General features: G+C 37.5%; 1 protein-coding gene and 1 long non-coding RNA gene across 2 annotated transcripts; one reads left to right on the plus strand and one right to left on the minus strand.

Moving 5' to 3' along the window:
* The first annotated feature begins 7,905 nt into the window (after positions 1-7,905).
* LOC130458809 (pulmonary surfactant-associated protein D-like) lies at positions 7,906-18,719 on the plus strand. Its single transcript, XM_056825617.1, has 4 exons — positions 7,906-8,019; positions 10,428-10,637; positions 18,075-18,179; positions 18,427-18,719. Exons 2-4 carry the CDS (start codon positions 10,439-10,441, stop codon positions 18,573-18,575), a joined length of 453 nt encoding a protein of 150 aa, XP_056681595.1. The 5' UTR covers positions 7,906-8,019; positions 10,428-10,438; the 3' UTR covers positions 18,576-18,719.
* On the minus strand, positions 10,247-12,423 carry LOC130458814 (uncharacterized). Its single transcript, XR_008918195.1, has 2 exons — positions 12,343-12,423; positions 10,247-10,955 (listed from the first exon to the last, which is right to left on the minus strand). It is a non-coding gene; the product is annotated as an uncharacterized LOC130458814 (long non-coding RNA).
* Positions 18,720-20,266: the final 1,547 nt, after the last annotated feature.

The raw sequence follows: 20,266 nt of genomic DNA on the forward strand, positions 1-20,266 counted from the left end.
ACAATTCTGGCTCTCAAGGAGCCTACAGTCAAATAGACAACACAATGGTTAAACAGGGGGAGGGGGAACGAGGGGAACAAGAAACACCTGTAGAGACTTAGTTTGGAAATGTATCTTTGCTCAGGAAAGACATTTTGAAGACATTTTTAGTTATTTAGAAAAGTTCCTTTTCTTATTCTATAGAGAAAGGACAAAGCAGTTTAGAAGCAAATTCGGGGCAACAAGCCAAGGGAGTCCTCAATAAAACATTGCAGATTCACTAGGGGACTGTCTGATATGGTATTTTTCCCCCATCTCTGTATATGTCAGGGACTTAACAGGCGAAGAGATTTCAGCGTGTTCCCTGCCAGTTCTACTTAATTTAACAATCTTCCCTGCTAATGAAATGTTGTTTGGTTGAGAGCATGTTGTCATGCCATTGGCTGTTGGGTCTTTGGGCTGTGAGAGCACCAAGGAGACAACCCCTCCTCACCAGGACTTGAGGGATAAGAGGAATGGAAGCCCTGACGTTAAGCTTAACTTCTGGAGGCTAATGGCTCACCCATCAAAGCATATGTTCATTCAAAAGGCATGTGTTGAGACAAGCCTGTCAGATGATTTCTAAGGTGGATGAATCCATATATCATCATATGTAGTCTGTATTAGATGGTGAGCTCCTAGAGGGCAGGGATTTGTTTGCTTTCTTTAGAAGCCCCTGGGTTTATCACAATGCCTGTTTTAGTTGTTGAATCATGCCCCCATTTGGAGATACTGGTGGTGGTTTGTCATTTCCTTCTCCAGATTATTTTACCAATGGGAAAACATCAAAATAAAGGGTTAAGTGACTTGCCTAGGGTCACACAGCTAGCAAATGTCTCAGGGAACATGGATCTAAAATCATGAAAAGGGGTCTTTTTGATTCCAAGCCCAGTGTTCTATCCACTATTCCACCTAGCTAGTTTATACTACATTTTTATGAATTCTTAATGGATAACTAATGAAGTCTTTGCAAAATACTAGATTTGTGTGTGTGTGTGTGTGTGTGTGTGTGTGTGTGTGTGTGTGTGTGTTCATGGTAGGGTTGAATATAGAAAAAAGACCAAACATAGTGTCTCCTCTCAAGGTTCTTACAAACTAGTTGAGGAGGCAGGATATGTCAGAAAACAAAATGCAACAGAATGTATAAGGAAAGATTTAAAGCCTGAGAGTATCTTGGGAATCATTTAGTCCACACCCTTCATGTTACAGACAAGGTAACTCAGGTCAAGAGAGAAGAATTGGCTTCTAAGGTACATGAGGATCAAATGAAGAACCTAGATCCCAGGATTCAAAATCTACCATTCCTTCTTCTATACCACAGAGTCACCTATGTAGAGTTGGTTCTAAGTACTTTGGATTTCCAAGAAAGGAGAGATCAATGAGGACTGGAGTGAAAAAGGACCTTCCTTCCAGAAGTTGGACTTAATCTGGGTCCTGAAGGATAAATAAGATTCAAGCATGGTTACCTTACTTTTAAGCAAAGATTATTAGGGGGGGGGCAGGTAGGTATCTCTGTTGGCTGGATTCAAATTTGGCCGCAGATACTTTCTAGCTGTGTGACCCTAGTCAAGTCATTTAACTCTCATTGCCTAGCCTTTATTAATCTTTTGCTGTGGAGCCAATACCTAGTATTGATTCCAAGACAGAAGGAAAGAGTTAAAAAAAAAAGACTTGGAAACTCCCACATGAGGGAAAGGACATCAATTGAGATAATGCCTACTGTTCTGGTTAGCTCTTTCAACTTAATTCAATTGGACTTATTTTTATTAAATTAACAAATATTTATTATATACCTATTATATGTAATTCAGTCTGTAGACACTGGGGAAGTACAAAGAAAAACAGATAGCCCCTTCCCACAGAGAGCTTACATTTTACTTGTAGAGTTCACTGTTTCACAGAATAAAATTTAGGAGGTAGGAAGGAAGGGCCATAGCTTTCTCATCTAGAAAATGAAAAGGTTGAACTAGATAAGTTCTAAGATCATCTAGATCAGAGAGGAATTCTTAACTTTTTGAAAAGTATGTGTAATGGACCTGTTTAGTCAGTGTCTCATGAAGCCCATAGACCTCTTCAAAGTATCTACTGAAGCCTATAGACCTCTTTTTAAAATAGTGGCCTTAAATAATGAAAGGAAAGTATAAATTTCAACGAGAGGTTAGTGAAAATAAAGATTCTATTTTTTTCATTTCAATCCAAGTTTACAGACCCTCTGAAATGTGCCCATGGATTCTAGGTTAATCAAATCTAATGCCTTAATCTTAAAAATAAAGAATCTGAAGTTCAAAGGAAATAAATGACATGTTTTACATAAGGGTCACCTTATAAATCACATCTTGTAATTCTCAGCCCGGTGTTTAAAAACAAATTTTAAGTTCATTTATATTGTTAGTTTTATATCACCTTTATTTCTAAATATAGCCTTCCCTTGAATCCACTTTTAACCAAAAAGGAAAAAAAGAGAAAAGAAAAAATTCAAAAGTCATCAACTACCAACTGAATCTGACAGCTCATCCATGTTTCCACACCCACTGCCTCCCACCTTGGCAAAAAAGGGAGTGCTCATGGACCTTTGGGTTTTTTTTTTCTATGTCACTAAGTTTATCTTCTCACCTTCCTGTCTCTTCCTGTCCCCTCAGCCATAGTGGCTTAGAGAATACTCTAAATATTTCAGATAAAACACTTCTATCCCTCCAAATATTTTGAACCAAAAGAGTTTGAATTATTGATTTCTGATTCCAGATCTGCTGTTTGAAAGGGAACCCATACATAATTGCCAGGAAACAATATCATTAGTAGAGAAACCCAGAAATGATTTAAAAGACACTCCTCTGGAACAACCCAACATCCAAATATATACAGATAGTTTGAGCATGATATTTAGCTGAGAAAGGTACACTGGATCAGCAGTAGATCTCCCTAATGAATATAGATGCAAAAATCCTAAATAGGATACTAGCAAAAAAGACTCCAGCAAGTGATCAGAAGGATCATCCACCATGATCAAGTAGGATTTATACCAGGGATGCAGGGCTGTTTCAATATTGGGAAAACAATCCACATAATCGCCCATATCAACAAGCAAACCAACAAAAACCACATGATTAGTTCAATAGATGCAGAAAAAGCCTTTGATAAAATACAACATCCATTCCTATTAAAAACACTAGAAAGCATAGGACTAGGAAGGTCATTCCTAAAAATAATAAACAGTATATATCTAAAACCATCAGCTAATATCATCTGCAATGGGGATAAACTAGATGCATTCCCAATAAGATCAGGAGTGAAACAAGGATGCCCATTATCATCTCTACTATTTGACATTTTACTAGAAACACTAGCAGTAGCAATTAGAGAAGAAAAAGGAATTGAAGGTATCAAAATAGGCAACAAGGAGACCAAGTTATCACTCTTTGCAGATGACATGATGGTCTACTTAAAGATTCCTAGAGATTCAACCAAAAAGCTAATTGAAATAATCAACAACTTTAGCAAAGTTGCAGGATACAAAATAAATCCACATCAGTCATCAGCTTTTCTATAGATCTCCAACACAACTCAGCAGCAAAAACTAGAAAGAGAAATCACATTCAAAATCACCTTAGACAAATAAAATACCTAGTAATCTATCTCCCAAGACAAACACAGGAGCTATACGAACACAACTACAAAACACTCTCCACACAACTAAAACTAGACTTGAGCAATTGGAAAAACATTAACTGCTCATGGATAGTATGAGCCAATATAATAAAAATGAACATCCTACCAAAACTTATCTATCTATTTAGTGCCATACCCATTGAACTCCCAAAAAATTTCTTTACTGATTTAGAAAAAACCATAACAAAGTTCATTTGGAATAACAATGGATCAAGGATATCCAGAGAAATAATGAAAAAAAAAAACACAAATGATGGGGCCTTGCAGTCCTAGACCTCAAACTATATTACAAAGCAGCAGTCATCAAAACAATTTGGTACTGGCTAAGAGACAGAAAGGAGGATCAGTGGAATAGACCGGGTGCAAGCGACCTCAGCAAGACAGTATACGATAAACCCAAAAATCCCAGCTTTTGGAACAAAAATCCACTATTCCATAAAAACTGATGGGAAAACTAGAAGACAGTGTGGGAGAGATTAGGAATCATTCAACACCTCATACCCTACATCAAGATAAATTCAAAATGTGTGAATGACTTAAACATAAAGAAGGAAACCATAAGTAAATTGGGTAAACACAGAATAGTATACATGTCAGACCTTTGGGAAGGCAAAGACTTTAAAACCAAGCAAGACATAGAAAAAATCACAAAATGTAAAATAAATAATTTCGACTACATCAAATTAAAAAGCTTTTGTACAAACAAAACCAATGTAACTAAAATCAGAAGGAAAACAACAAATTGGGAAAAAATCTTCATAGAAACCTCTGACAGAAGTTTAATTACTCAAATTTATAATGAGCTAAATCAAGCCATTACAAAAAAATCAAGCCATTTTCCAATTGATAAATGGGCAAGGGACATGGCTAGGCAGTTTTCAGATAAAGAAATCAAAACTATTAATAAGCACATGAAGAAGTGTTCTGAATCTCTTATAATCAGATGCAAATCAAAACAACTCTGAGGTATCACCTCACACCTAGCAGATTGGCTAACTTGACAGCCAAGGAAAGCAGTGAATGCTGGAGGGGATGTGGCAAAGTAGGGACATTAATACATTGTTGGTGGAGTTGTGAACTGATCCAACCATTCTGGAGGGCAATTTGGAACTATGCCCAAAGGGCGATAAAAGAATGTCTACCCTTTGATCCAGCCATAGCACTGCTGGGTTTGTACCCCAAAGAGGTAATGGACAAAAAGACTTGTACAAGAATATTCATAGCTGTGCTCTTTGTGGTGGCCAAAAATTGGAAAACAAGGGGATGCCCATCAATTGGGGAATGGCTGAACAAATTGTGGTATCTGTTGGTGATGGAATACTATTGTGCTCAAAGGAATAATAAAGTGGAGGAATTCCATGGAGACTGGAACGACCTCCAGGAAGTGATGCAGAGTGAGAGGAGCAGAACCAGGAGAACATTGTACACAGAGACTAATACACTGTGGTATAATCGAACGTAATGGACTTCTCCATTAGTAGTGGTGTAATGTCCCTGAACAATTTGCAGGGATCTAGGAGAAAAAACACTATTCATAAACAGAGGACAAACTGTGGGAGTAGAAACACAGAGGAAAAGCAAATGCCTGACTACAGCGGTTGAGGGGAAAGGTCAGAGGAGAGACTGAAGGAACATTCTAATGCAAATACTAACAACATGGCAATGGGCTCGAATCAAGAACACATGTGATACCCAGTGGAATCACGCATCGGCTTTTGGGTGGGGGGGAGGAAAAGAAAATGATCTTTGTCTCTAATGAATAATGCTTGGTAATGATCAAATAAAATATTATTTAAAGAAAAAAAGAATAAGGTATGGCTATATCAGGTAACAGTAATTATAATAATCAGGGTTTCTTACTTTGGAGATAGGAAATGTCCATAGGGTTAAAACCACTTTCACCATTATGTCATGTATCTAGATTTGTGGTCTTGTACAAAACTTATTAGCTAAAGTTCTACTCTGCACAGATGGCCTTTAGTATATTTTCACAATTATACAGCTTTTCAATTCATTTAAACTCACACAAATTCCCTCTGACAAGCTTTACATAGAGTAACAAATATCCTCCTGAATTTGCTTTTTTAATATTCACTGATACTCAAATCTATTTTGTTTATATTTCTTTCTTTTTGAATCAGAAATCCTTCTAGGGCAGGGATCCTTAAACTTTTGAGTAGCATGAATGTGTTTGGTAATATAAGGAAGCCTATGAACTCCTTCTTTAGAATCACATTTTTAAATGCACATAATAAAACATAAAATCAGAAACGAAAAAAATTATTGAAATACAATACCAAAATATAAACAAGTTCAATCACTCTAAATTAAGAACCCCTGCACTAGAGTCATATTCAATTTATGAGTCCCATTCCACAAAAAAAGGAATACATAACATATGAAGTCAAATTTGTCCCCTGGATATGAGGAATTCTAATTTACTCTATTTTTCATTTAATATTTTTGTGTAGAGAAATCTCAGGTCATTGCATGTTTGTTTCTCTTTTTGGGTAACATCACTTGTTAGTTGTTCATACTCTCTCTTTTTGTAGTACTGAGGAAAAAGTATGGCTAACAAATTTCTTAATTATTGAATCTGCACAAAAATGCAATGGACTCCCTGTGAAAATGATGGTTTCCCTTTCAGTGAAGCAAAAGGTAAAAGTTGGATAACTATTTGTTGGGGAAGTAGTCTACTGGTTTTAGTGTCAGCAAAAGTTTCAATCTAACCTCATATATTAATTAGCTGAGGGTCTCTGGGGAACTCATTCAGCCTAACCATATATAAAATAAAAATGAAACTAGAATTCCATATCCTGGGGTTATTGTGAGAATCAAAAAATGTTCATAAATTGCTTTGCAAGTCTTAAAGTGCTATATCAATGCTAGCTGGCTACAGGAGATACCTTTTCACACTTCAATTGTATTGCATAAATTCTGAGGCCTCTTCCAACTCTGAGAGGCTATAATTCCATCATTCAGATTTTGTATTATAGTTATTTATATGTGCATCATTTATAATATCTCCTTATTAGATTGTAAGTTCCATGAAGACAGGCATCACATCTTCTTTGATAGTCCAATGAATTGGTGATCTCATTGATATGGGTAAATGACATAGAAAACAAGCCAGATATACTTGTCCAAACTGTGTATCTCTTTGTAACATTTACCATAAAATCCTACATGGGGGGATATATTCAACTTGATTGGGGCCTACTTCTGGATCTCTTGGTATCACATGAATATCAACATAATGTATAAGTTAACCATTACATATCAGTCCCAATTATTTTTCTGGCCACACATATATCTTCATTTGTGATATCTGGAAGGCTAGACCCTTTCACCATGAACCTCCCCATTCCCTTTGTTTGAGGATTCACTTTGTTTCCTTGGTAATCCTAGCATTCCATGACTAGTAGGATAATCCCTGTCTTGTTATTCATTGAATTGGATTAAATTGAAATGGAACAACTCAGATTGGAAATGAATCAGATATAAATTTTCCTTCTAAAACCCTATAAACTATGTATATCATCCTTTCTCATTCTGCTTTCACCACTAGCTAAGTAACTTGAATAGGGAAGAAGGTATAAGAAGACTGCCTAGGACAGTTAATGTAGCTCCTTTGAAGTAATTATCTGTTGGGGCAGTTCTGTCAGGAAAGGACATTGATGGCTTTCAAGGTAAACTGGAATCCCATTCTCTTTCCTGCTTTTGGAACAGCAATTGGACTTGGGAATTCATAGGTGCAAGAAACTCCTAGAGAAGGGAAATTGTTTGATCAGTACAGACTAACCCCTTCTCTATAACCTACAGTCTTAAAGTTGCCTAGAACAATTAGGAGTTAAATGATTTGTCAAGGGTCACACAGCCAGTGTATGTCAGAGACAGAAGTAGAATCCAAATCCTGGTACTCAGGCCAATTAATGCTCTATCTACTAGGTTAGGTAACCTCTCTTTCCTCTCCTAGCTATGTCAAGAACACCTTGAATCTAGGATGTAAAAACTTCCCTAAAGCTTTGTTTACTAAAGTACACAAAAATTCCTATATGGAATTAGTAAAATAAACTAATCAATCAATAAAACAAACCCTCAAACTTCCTTGAAACAAATTCTCAGAAATTGAGCAATGGGAAGACGGATAGAAAGTTAGTATATAAAGGGGAACCCAACATCCTTGAAAACATGTATCATGATCATTTCTGCGGAAGTGGAGGCATCGAATACCCCTGAACTCCATTCTCCACTCTTCTATCAAGCTCATTGGTGACCACCCTATTGCCTGTCTCATCTAAACTTCCCCTTGGACTTCATAGGCCTTGGGTGGAGGTAAGCAGTCATGGATCCATATCTGGTTTGGTTTGGTTCCCTTACTTGTTTCAGGAAGCGTGAATGAGTGAGTACTACCTACTGTCTCCAATCCCCATTGTTGATCACATTATGCATTGCTTTCTGAGATGGATGCAATTTAATTTGAGACTCTGAAGGATCATTTGCAATTGTACCATACCTGTATTAGATTGGTGTCCAGTCTGTGGCCTACTGACCAGTGGAACAACTAGTTGGCTTCTACTCTGGGAGCCAACATTGCTCTCAAGCTCCTTTCTGCCTCAGCTTTCTGGTGTTTCCCAAGTTAAAAAATAGGGCAAAAACTACGTCATGGAATAACCTTCCATATATGAAGCAGGCAGTGCAGCCTATAGAATTAAGTGAAACATGTTAATTAAGAGATGTTCTCAAGCCATGAAGAAATTATATCAGAATGACCTGCATACTGCTTGGAAATAGTTAAAGTTCTGAGACATAGGTGCCAAAGTAATGAATGACAGAAACTATAGGTTCATTGAATTGGATTAAATTGAAATGGAACAACTCAGATTGGAAATGAATCAGATATAAATTTTCCTTCTAAAACCCTATAAACTGTGTATATCATCCTTTCTCATTCTGCTTTCACCACTAGCTAAGTAACTTGAATAGGGAAGAAGGTATAAGAAGACTGCCTAGGACAGTTAATGTAGAAAAAGAATCTCAAAGGAGTATTTTAAAAATTAGACTTAGTCTTGAATTAATAGAAATATCAAATCCCAATGATTCAGTCAAATAAATACAGGAAATAATATATTTATAAGGTTTTAGAAGGTAATTGATCTAATTCTCTGTTAGAGTTCTGGACATGTGATCTGAGTCCAAATCCCACCTCCAGATTTTTATTCAATTAAATTCGGAGCCTGTTTCTTTATATACCAAAATGAGTCATGATGAGGATCAAATAATATAACATATCTAAAATGCTTTAGTCCATTGTATTTGTGATCTCTTCATATTTCATTTTCTTTCCAAGGACTCAGATCACAATCCAGTCACTTTTATCTGTCCTGTAGAACTCATAAATTTGCTGGGGGGAAGATGGGCATAGGTTATGGAGAAAAGTGATCAAGGGACCACCCCGAATGCTAAGTGTCTTACCAAAGCTCTTTTAATATTATCATTCTGAGACAGAAGGTAAGGGTTTAAAAAAAGAAAACAACTTTAGAAGCTATAAGTTGACACAGTCATACCAGAGCAATGGAAGAATATTAATGTTAACCAAAACAATAAGTCTTTGTTTCAGAGAGGAACATTTGGACCTTAAAAGAATTTTGTAATTTCCCAAAAATGATCCATCTGATTCTCTTCTTATTTTTTATTTTTTCTGGACCTAATACATGGTTCCTTTGCAATATCACACAAGATACCTCTATCTATGTCTATGACTATATCTAATTATGTCTATGTCTGTGTCTATATTTATGTCTTGGGCCTCTATCTCTATTTATATCTATATTTGTGTCTGTGTGTATGTCTATCACTATTTCTATATCTCTATTAATTTTTATTTATATAGATCATATATATATATATACAAATGTACACATATGTAATATACAAATGCACAGGCAACCTATATAGAGGAAACAGATTAGATATGTACATAAATTGACAAATAGATCCATAAGGAGTTTCTTTAAGTTGTCTATCCCGATCATAAGATATTCTGGACAAAAAGTAGTCTTTAGCTACTTGATTTTCCTGTGTAGAAAAACAGGCTACACTTATCTGAGTGATTAAGGATCTCATTTAGGAGAATCTTTATTATTCTGGGCCTTGGTTGGCTAATCAGAATGTGACCCTAAGAAAATGAAATCTGAAGAATTTACCATCCAAAACAATTATATCATTACTTTTTAATAAGGAAGTTGAGACTTTAGGAAATGACTTTACCAGAGTGACAAACTGACTTAATTGAAGAGCTAGAAATAGAGGCCCAACCTTGTTAGTCACATCCTAAAGCTCCTTTCCCTATGATAGGCTGACAAAAATGAGTATTTCATTGTCCACTTTTGTGTTTTGGTCTGTTGTTTTACTATAGAGAGGGCTAAAGATATGGGAGAAAATACAACTAGCAGGTACAGTTTTCTTAAATTATTTAAATTATATTTAGATATAATTAAAATTACATTTGATAGAGTATTGCTTGATTGAAGTAAGAAACACAAACACGGCACCCCCAGAATTCTTGATGATCAACAAATGCCTCCCAGCAAAACTTTATTGCTCATATTTCCCAAGTGAGTGACCACACTCCTTAGCAAAAAATGAAGAACACAATCTCTGGCCATACACTGTAATTGGTCCTTCCCCATGTCCTGCAACAAGCAGTGAGTTGAATTAACCCTCTTCTCATTGTGGTTCAGAGACAAGAATCATGCTCCTCCTCTATCTCTCTGCACTGATCCTCTTCATAAGCCCACTGGCTGCTCAAGATGAAGTGACAACACCCTCCAACGAAAAAGAAAGCTCAGGGGCTTGTACCCTCATCGTGTGTGAACCTGGAGAAAGAGGATTGCCTGGAAGAGAAGGAATAGATGGCAAACAAGGTCCCAAGGGAGAAAAGGGAGATCCAGGTACAGATGTTTCTATGACCTTGACTCACTAGGACATACATATATTCTGCTGACAAAGTTTCTCTCTCTTCTTGTGTTATGCATCTGAGTTGGATTTTGAAATTAGGGAAAAAATAATTTCAGAGCTATCAGCAAGGCCTTCAATTTCTCACTGCTTTGTGTAGAGTGTCAATTTTTTTTATCAGTAATTCAGGTTTCTCTGGCCTTGCCCCATCTGAGAAATGATTTCCGCAGTAGAATGAAAATTGTTTGTGCCTCTGTAGTGAGAAATGTCTTGAATGACCAGTCTGAACTTCCATAGGTGGTAAAAGCTATAACCTAGAATTAACAAAAAGATCAAAGCTAGTATTAAAACAAAATGTGAAGAACTCAAACATTCCTTAAGGTTCCCATTGACTCCTTTCTCCACCCTTTTTCTGCTGTTACCTTTCCCTCTTCCCATAAGGCACCCAAGCACTCTGTTCTCTCATCTCTTTACCCTTACTAAAGCCTATTCTAAACAAAGGCATGGACAGAGGCAGCAAGGTGGTAGAGTGAATAGGAAGTAAGTCCTGGATACAGGAGAACTTGGGTTCAAATCTGGCCTCAGACCTTTCCTATTTGTGTGACTCTGGGCAAGTTATTTAAATACATTTGCTTAGGCTTGCCCTTTTTTCTTTGAGTTGTTACTAAGACGAAAGGAAAGGAAAGGAAAGGAAAGGAAAGGAAAGGAAAGGAAAGGAAAGGAAAGGAAAGGAAAGGAAAGGAAAGGAAAGGAAAGGAAAGGAAAGGAAAGGAAAGGAAAGGAAAGGAAAGGAAAGGAAAGGAAAGGAAAGGAAAGGAAAGGAAAGGAAAGGAAAGGAAAGGAAAGGAAAGGAAAGGAAAGGAAAGGAAAGGAAAGGAAAGGAAAGGAAAGGAAAGGAAAGGAAAGGAAAGGAAAGGAAAGGAAAGGAAAGGAAAGGAAAGGAAAGGAAAGGAAAGGAAAGGAAAGGAAAGGAAAGGAAAGGAAAGGAAAGGAAAGGAAAGGAAAGGAAAGGAAAGGAAAGGAAAGGAAAGGAAAGGAAAGGGGGAGGGAGGAAAAAGAAAGAAACAAAGAAAGAAAGGAGGGGTGAAGGAGACAGGGAGGTCAGGAGGAAGGGAGAAAGACAGATACTGACATTGGTCATTTATGATTAAAATCACAATGGCTGGGAGATTAGAAAACATGAATTTAAGTCCTGACTCTTCCATTTTTAAGTTATATGACCAAAAGCAATTCACTTAAATTCTATGAGCCTGTTTCCTCAACTTTAAACTAGGGGCAATGACAATATTGTACTAGCTCATAGTAGGACTATGAGAAAGGCATTTTGTAAAGAATAGTGCAAATGTGAGTTCTAAAGCTGCATGGTACAGTGGAAGAGGTAGCCTGGGAAAGTCAAAGGAATAAGTAAGCACATATAGTGCCTACTATTTGCCAAACACTGGCCCAAGTGCTTTACAAATCTCATTTATCTACTTTGGTCCTACCAACAATCCTGAGAGATAGATGCTATTATTATTATTATCCCCATTTTACATATGAGGAAACTGAGACAGAAAAAGCTAAACTGCCCAGGGTCACACAATTAATAAGGGTTAGAGGTTGGATTCAAACCCAGGTTCTAGGGAATCCAAGTCTAGGACTCTCTTCTGATTCTTTCTAACACTCTTTCCATAACATCGTAATCCCCCTTTCCCCACTAACCTGAGTGTTAGCTCTCCTTCAGACTCTACCTCCTCCATGCCTTTCCTGGGTACCATGCCCTTACAGATGTCCCACTCCCTCCTCTGAACTAATAGCACTCATTGCCTGCACCCTTCTGGTAGCACTGCTTTTGTGACACCTTTTGTTTCGTGATGATGCTTAGAGGAGTCAAATGTCATGTAAAGAGCATTGGTTGGGGAATAAAGAGCCTGGATTCAAAATCCCATTCTATCACTTAATGCCTTTGGGATTCTGGGGGAGTAACCTTATGTCTCTGGGCTACCATTTCCTCATTCATAAAGGAGATAGAGATGCTACGTAAGTCCTATTTCCTCCCTTACATCTTATGAATGCAGTTATATTATCTTACAATCATAAAGTCATACCTGGAAGAGGCTTGAGAGCTCATCTCATCGAAACTCTGTTTTTCAGAAACAAACTGAGGCTACTTGTCCAAGATCACTTTCATTAAGAAGAAAAGGGATTTGAAATCAGGTTCTTGGATTCCCAAGTCTGGCATCCTTTCCCCTATGCCCCAGGGGTACTTAATTATTTCCTCAGACGTCCTATAAGTTCCTTGCAAATTGAGGCCAGGGACAAATATCTATGAGTATCACTATGCTGTGCATATACTGGATGATCAATAAAAATATTTTGAATAATGTCCTATTTTGGCAATATTTGTTAGCAACTATTGCTGCTAGAAATGTGTTTGGCTTAGGAAAAGGAGAGGCAAAATTTTACCTGGTATGATGGGTTCTTAAGTAGAATATTCTACAAAGAGCTTCTTCTGTCTTTACATTGGCTGATTGAAAACCTGTTTCATTTTGGGGGGGGGGGGGGATACGAATGCCAGGACCAAGAGGACTGGGTTTTCCTAGGAAACCTGGCCCTATTGAACCCTGTGGGGAAAATGGTTCCATAGGTGACCCATGCCCAAAAGGAGAGCCTGGAGAAAAAGGTGAGTGCCAGCATAAGAGGAAGTTTTGGAATAGTGAAAACAAAATATTCTTGAAGTAAGAAGACTTGAGTTCAAGTTTTGATTCTAGTATTAATTAACTCTGTGAGGAAGGATATGTCATTTCACCTTTTCAACTCAGGGCCTTCCTTCCTCCTCTATAAATGGAATAAATAATTAGATCAGATAATATCTAAGGTCCCTCTCTATCCTCCCCTGTCTTATCTTCCTGCAGTTCTCCTCAATCTCCATTCTGCTCAGGGCTAGCCCCATTCACTGTCCTCTGAAACCACACAATTCTGTTGATCCCACTTTTTAATATTTTCCAGGGGACCAGCTCTCTAAGTCAGGCTGCTATGGAAATGATTCCCTGAGTATATTCACTGCTCAAAAACATCTCCAGTACTCTTGAATCTTAGTTTGCTTCCTTTCTTCATTGTTTCATGATTCTGAGGTGTTAAAGAAGTTATATATTTTGGAGACTTATGAGAATTTATTTTTCATATACTGTATTAATTCTTATATCAGGGTCAGCCTCAAAAATGTATCTTGGTGCTAACTCCATGTAGTCTCATTGAGATTTAATACTTTCTTCCTTTCTTCTCCATCACCCAGACATTATCTCCAGCTAATATCAATATTTCTTTATGGGTTCACTCTCTCTGTGCCTTTTTCTCTGTTCTTTTATATTAGTGGATCTAAGCTCAGATATTTATAGTACCTCCAGCTACTTTCTGGCACTGTATAATGGAAAGAGTAGTAGAAGATAGATGGCAGCTAGGTGGTACCATGAATTAAGCATCAGATCTGGAGTCAGGAAGATTCATCTTCATCACTTCAAATCTGGCCTCAGACACTTTTGAGCTGTGTGACCCTGGGCAAGTCTTCAGACTGTGTTTACCTCAGTTTCCTCATCTGTAAAATGAGCTGGAGAAGGATATGGCAAACTGTTCTAGTATTTTTACCAAGAAAACCCCAAATGGAGTTAAAAAGAGTCAGGCACAATTGAAAAATTCAATCCCCAAAAGGAGGAGACAGGAAAGAAATTGGTTATCTCTAATGTACACAAAGTAATAGATATGCACACATATACCTATACATATATTTGGGAAAACTGAGTGGAGTAAATAATTTACCTAGCATCCTAGCCCTTGTTATTGTTCAGTGATTTCAATCATGGCTGACTTTTGGTAAGGTCATTTGGGATTCTCATGGCACAGATAATGGAGTAGTTTGCCATTTCCTTCTACTGCTCAATTTATGGTTGAGAAAAATGAGGCAAAATAGAGTATGTGATTTGCTCAAGATCACACAGCTTACTAAATGTCTAAGATCATATTTGAACTCAGGTCTTCCTGACTCCAGGAGGTATGCCCAATCCACTCTAATGCTACCTAGCTGCACCGTGGGATAGTAATCATATATTTTAGCACTTGGGACACTTATGAGTTTTAGGCACACACACACACTTGTGGAACAAACAAGTAGTTTAATATAAGAGGTAATATAAGGTAATTATTTGGGCATGTGTTTATCCCTTCAGCAAAACGTAAGCTCCCTGAGGGCAAGAACTCTTTTGGTTTTGCCTGTGTAAGATATCAGCAGTATCTTACAAGTAGTGGGTGATATTGATAGAACTAATAAAAATCAATTTGAAATGGAAATACCTCATGGTGAAACTTATATGAAATACTACTGATTTCCCCTACATAATTCTTCTAATGTTTCTATCAGTCTTGCCCTCTTCAACTGGACACAAAATGGTGGTTCAAAAAGGACTACGGATTACCTTAACTGTTTTTCCCTCAGGACACCCTAGAAATCCAGGTTTACCTGGATAAATGGGTCCCCTGGACCCCAAGGTCCAGAAAAAGGACCTCCATGAGAACAGGGACCCAAGGGAGAAGATGGAGCCAAAGGTAGATGGCACAGGTGGACTGAAGAAGTATTGACACTTATTCTTTGATGTTCCTCTGCAACTAAGACTACAGTGAGCAGAAGGTATTCTAAGTATTTGGAGGTGAAAAGAGATCAAGACTAGGAATCTAACAATCTCTCTCTGGCATCAGTTAGTATGTTATTTTATATTGACCCCACTAAATCTTATTTTTTTCATTTAAGAAGAGGAAAATTAGAGCCTCTAAAGTCATTTTTCAGGTTCATGATTTTAATCCATGTGTCTTTTCATTGTCAAAGGTTCTGTTAGTTAACTACCCTTTTTTTCTCAGTGATTCTATGCTACAGATGTTACTATCATCCTTGATAATTATTCATCCCTGACCTGAGAGGCATAACTGTCACTCCTAAGACTTTCTTCATTCTGACATTTGTGGAGTCCTCAGATATTTACTGAATTTTACAGAATAATTCCATTAGAATCATCATGGGAGAAAGCTCTGGACTTAGATCTGAATTAAAATCCACAATCTTATATAACTTATATGTCTGATTCTAATGGTACAGTGCACTTACTAGAACAACAGCAACAACACATACACACACACCAGCATCCACACACAGAGCAAGTCAGGAAGGTATAGTAGAGTCAAGTATGGACTTGAACCAGGTGTTGAGGGAATTAGAAGTAATTCATATAAAGGGTGTCGAAAGGGAAAGCTTCTACACGAGGTGTAGCTTTAGACATGAATGAGATCTCACAGTCCATCTAGTCCATTCTAGCCCCACTACCCAACTATTTTATAGGTGGGAAAATTGAGGCCCAAAGAGTAGACATGCATACTCTGAGAAAGAAAAATTGCTTAAACTCAATTCTAGGTTCTTCGACAGCAGATTCAGCCCTTTCTTAACTGTATTACCCTAATCATGGTTGGGTTTCTGTGACCATCCCTCATTTTTTTGCATTCCCCTGAAGGGCAGATTCAGAATTTCTGTTATTTATTATCTTCAAGTGATGGTAATGCATGTACTTATCTTCATGATGGTCTATTTGCTTAGACTCAATATGAGCATTTTGTGGAAGTGTGACCAAATATATCGATGGAAGGGTTTTGTTGTTGTTGTTTTGTTACCTTCAAGCAAATGATTAATTGGCAAGCATTTTAAACATCTACTATATTCTTGACACTGTGCTGGGGATATGAATACAGTCATGAAAGAGTCCATACCTTCAAGAAGCTTGCCTTGAATCAGAAGAAACAATAGGTACACGCATACATATTTTTATTAACTGTCAACCCCTTGATTTGCCCCTCTGAAAAGGACATTTGAGCTATCCTTTTGCTAAGGCCCAACTTTTTTATGTCTCCTCATTCCATTTTTAGGAATGGGACAAAGGGCCACTTTGAACCATTTCATGAGTCTTCATTAACAAAGAATCTGTCACCCACTTGAGCTTTAAATCTATAAGCCTATGAAATAATCCCACTCTAACCCCTAATAAAAGGGGAGTAAAATGAGGAACAGAGAGGAAAAACAATTTTCTGTAAAGACCCCCAGCTACTGTGTGACAAAGCTGAGTAAGAAGCCAGCTATCTTGACTCCTAGTTCTGTGTAGTACTATAGGTATTTTTATTCCAATTGAAAAGATCTGGAAACTGAGACTGGGAGAAGGAAAGCAGCTCTTCCATGATAACTAAGTATCAAAGGTGTGATGTGAATTCTTGTATCATACTTAACAAGTCCAACATTCTTCAAAAGCAAATTCCATTTGAGATACCAGTTTGAAAGATATCCATGTATAGATATCAAGTGGCAGTTTTTTGAATGGAGCTCAAGGAAAAAAATCCTTCCATCCCTAAAAAATCCTTAATAAGGCCTTATCATGCACATAGCAAACTTGCTTATTTCTGAATTGTTCAGTTTCAGACACTGAATAGTGAGCACTGAGCAAATCACATCACTCCATTTGTCTGTTTTCTCATCAACAAAATGAGTTAGAGAAGCAAATGGCAAACCACAGCAGAAACCTGAAGTATCAGATACAAGAGAAACAACTATACAACAAAGAGTAGTTCTTCAGTAGTTCTTCAGAAAAAAACAGAGTAGCACCTAGATAACAAGGTTAAAAATAGAAAACTAACTTATGGGTCCTCTGAAGTCATCACTGCTCCTGGTCCAGGATTATTTCTATTCCTTTTTACATCTCCCCCAAACTGATGGTGTCCTTCATGACACTGGCCTGAGTTATGGTGTATAGAACTTGTTCCTCAAGTTCAAATATTTCCTGGTTATACCCCTCTATTGAACTTGTCTCTCCATGAGAAAAACAACAAATCTTAAGAAAGAGAACAGTATCACCATCTTACACTGGAAAAAGTCAGAATATCTGGGTTCAAATCCTACCTTTCATGCTTCCTTTGTTTGTTGGATTTATTACTTTGGATTAGTTAATATCATTGGGACTCAGTTTCCCCATCTATAAAATGAAGAAATGAGATTAGATGGACTCTGAGGTGCCTGTTACCTCTGGATCTATAAAGGTGTAACCCATCCAATTGTCTTCTCTTTCTACTATATTCCATAATATCTAACAAAGGAGTGGGCATATACCCAGGACTCACTGAATATCTGTGAATTGGTTGATTGAATCTGACCATGGGCTAAGTAGATATGGGGCTGCTCTAACACAATAACATTAGAAACTACTATACCCCCAAGTAGAGGAGATGAAGAAAGTTGAAGAAGAAACTAACAGCCCATTTTCAGGGAAATGTTCAAAATACATCTTGTATATGTGCTGCCACCAATTAAAAAGAGGGAGAGAAGAGAAACCAATGATCAGAATATTCCTAAGACATTTCTGTTCCACCATCAGGAGCAGCAGGAGAATCAGATAAAGAATATTCCTCAGACCTGATTGGCCCCTCAGACCTGGAGGGAGTAAATGGAGAACCAGGAGGAGGAACTCCTGGACCTGCTGGTGAGTGATGGGAAGCTGCCTGGAAATCTCAAGAGAAAAAAAAAAAACAACCCTGTCTGCATGTTCACCAAGCTCCAAAGTCCTTTTCATATAGCATTTGAGTCAGAACCACACCTTCTTATGGTGAAGGGTCAAGAGACATTGGAAGACTCAAAGTATTTATCTCTCAGGAGGGATGGGGAATATTTACTGACAAAGTCCTATTAACTAACTATTTCTTGGTCTCTTTCTTGTCATTCAACATTAGGGCCACCTGGAATACCTGATTTTCCAGATCCCCAAGAGCCAAGGGGTCCATCTGGGCCACGGGTTGATATACCATTACCTGGGCAGAAAGGAAAATGTTGTTGCACAGGTAAGTCAGCCAACTTTAAGGGTCCATCATGTTTGGTATGAGCCGGTTCTCTAGCTCATTGCTTCCCTGTTGTTTTGGAATTTTAGAGAATGAGCAAAACAGTATTAGGAGCCAAACTATCAAAAGTCCCTCTAGATGGGAAAGCAGCCTCAGGAGATGCAGAGTTCCTTCCAGCTGGAAGGTGATGGAAGAGCTATACAAAGTGATCAAAACGAATATAACAAACTTTCATATCATTCAGGTTAATGAAACTATCTCTAAACGTGACAAAGGAGTCATCACAATGGGTAACAGGTTGCCAGAAAGTGTCTCATTAGAAGACCTGAGATAATGCTTAGAACACATACCCTATACACATGTACATATGTGTGTACATATCTATAGACACATAGATAAGATCATGTTAACATCAAAGGCAGAGAACAGATGAGTCTGCAGCCAATTAGTACTGAAAACTGAAAGGCAACATCCCAAACTGACCGAGGCATCCAGTTTCTCACAACATGGTTGATTGACTCCCAACATATCTCCCTCTTTGTTCTGACCTAGCTGAAGAATATAAAAGATGAAAAGAATTCATAAGAACACTGAAGAGTTTTTTATTGAAACATACCATTCATTATTCACTATATTTCTTTCCATGATTTTCCTCTAGGGCAAGCAATATCTTGTTTCAAAACATGATAAATAAGGAAATATGTATTATATGATAAAATTTGTTCAACTATATTGAAAAATAAGTAGGAAGTTAGGGTTACTGTCTCTTTCTTCTCCTTTCCTGCCCTTGTCTGGACAAAGCAGGACCTTATGAACTACAGACTTTGTTTATTTCTGAGACAATGGAACATTGGATAGTAAAGACTTTCTTCTATGTTCCTTATAGTAACCTAAAACTCAGCGGCCTTTTCTCAGAATTTATAGTTTGTTCTCAACTCCCAATTCAGACATTCCTTCATGTCCTCTTATGAGCATGAGCATGCTATAAACGATGGGTGTGAATAATAGCAAGAAGGACTGTTGACTGGACAAATGAATTTATAAAGAAGCCTTAGGTGTGATGAAATTGGAAATACAGACTAGATTCAGCTGCAGAAGATTATTAAGTGACAGAAAACTTCATATTTGATCCTAGAGGAAATTGGGAAGATTGCAGTTGTTCAGAATTTCAATCATATCTGACTGTTCTTGACCCCATTTGGGATTTTCTTGACAAAGATACCAGAGTGATTTTCCATTTCTTTCTTTAGCTCATTTGACTCATGAGGAAACTGGTTCAAAGAGGGTTAAGTGACTTGCCCATGGTCACACAGCTAGTATGAATTAAAGGCCAAATAAGGAACTGAGGTCCCCCTGACCCCAGGCCAGGCACTCTATCCCCTGTACCTCTTAGCTGCCTATAATTAGGAAGATGCTGAATTTGAGTAATTAGGGAAGTGACATGATACATATTCTCCTAACTGTCAATTCCGTAATTTGCCCCTCTGAATAGGATATTTTAGCTATCCTTTTACTAAGGCCCAACTTTTTTATGTCTCCTCATTCCATTTTTAGGAATGGGACAAAGGGCCACTTTGAACCATTTCATGAGTCTTCATTAACAAAGAATCTGTCACCCGCTTGAGCTTTAAATCTATAAGCCTATAAAATAATCCAACTATAAACCCTAATTAAAGGAGAGCAAAATGAGGAACAGAGATGTAAAACAATCTTTTGTAAAGACCCCCAGCTACTG

This window comes from Monodelphis domestica, chromosome 1 (genome assembly GCF_027887165.1).
Source record: "Monodelphis domestica isolate mMonDom1 chromosome 1, mMonDom1.pri, whole genome shotgun sequence".
In the NCBI taxonomy this organism is placed as follows: Eukaryota; Metazoa; Chordata; class Mammalia; order Didelphimorphia; family Didelphidae; genus Monodelphis; species Monodelphis domestica.

Bases quoted from the DNA above. Each gene is read 5' to 3' on its own strand.
- LOC130458809 (XM_056825617.1), top strand. From the start codon at position 10,439: ATGCTCCTCCTCTATCTCTCTGCACTGATCCTCTTCATAAGCCCACTG. The intron at 10,638-18,074 runs GTACAGATGTTT...TTCCACCATCAG, and splicing joins GGGAGAAAAGGGAGATCCAG to GAGCAGCAGGAGAATCAGAT. The intron at 18,180-18,426 runs GTGAGTGATGGG...ATTCAACATTAG, and splicing joins AGGAACTCCTGGACCTGCTG to GGCCACCTGGAATACCTGAT.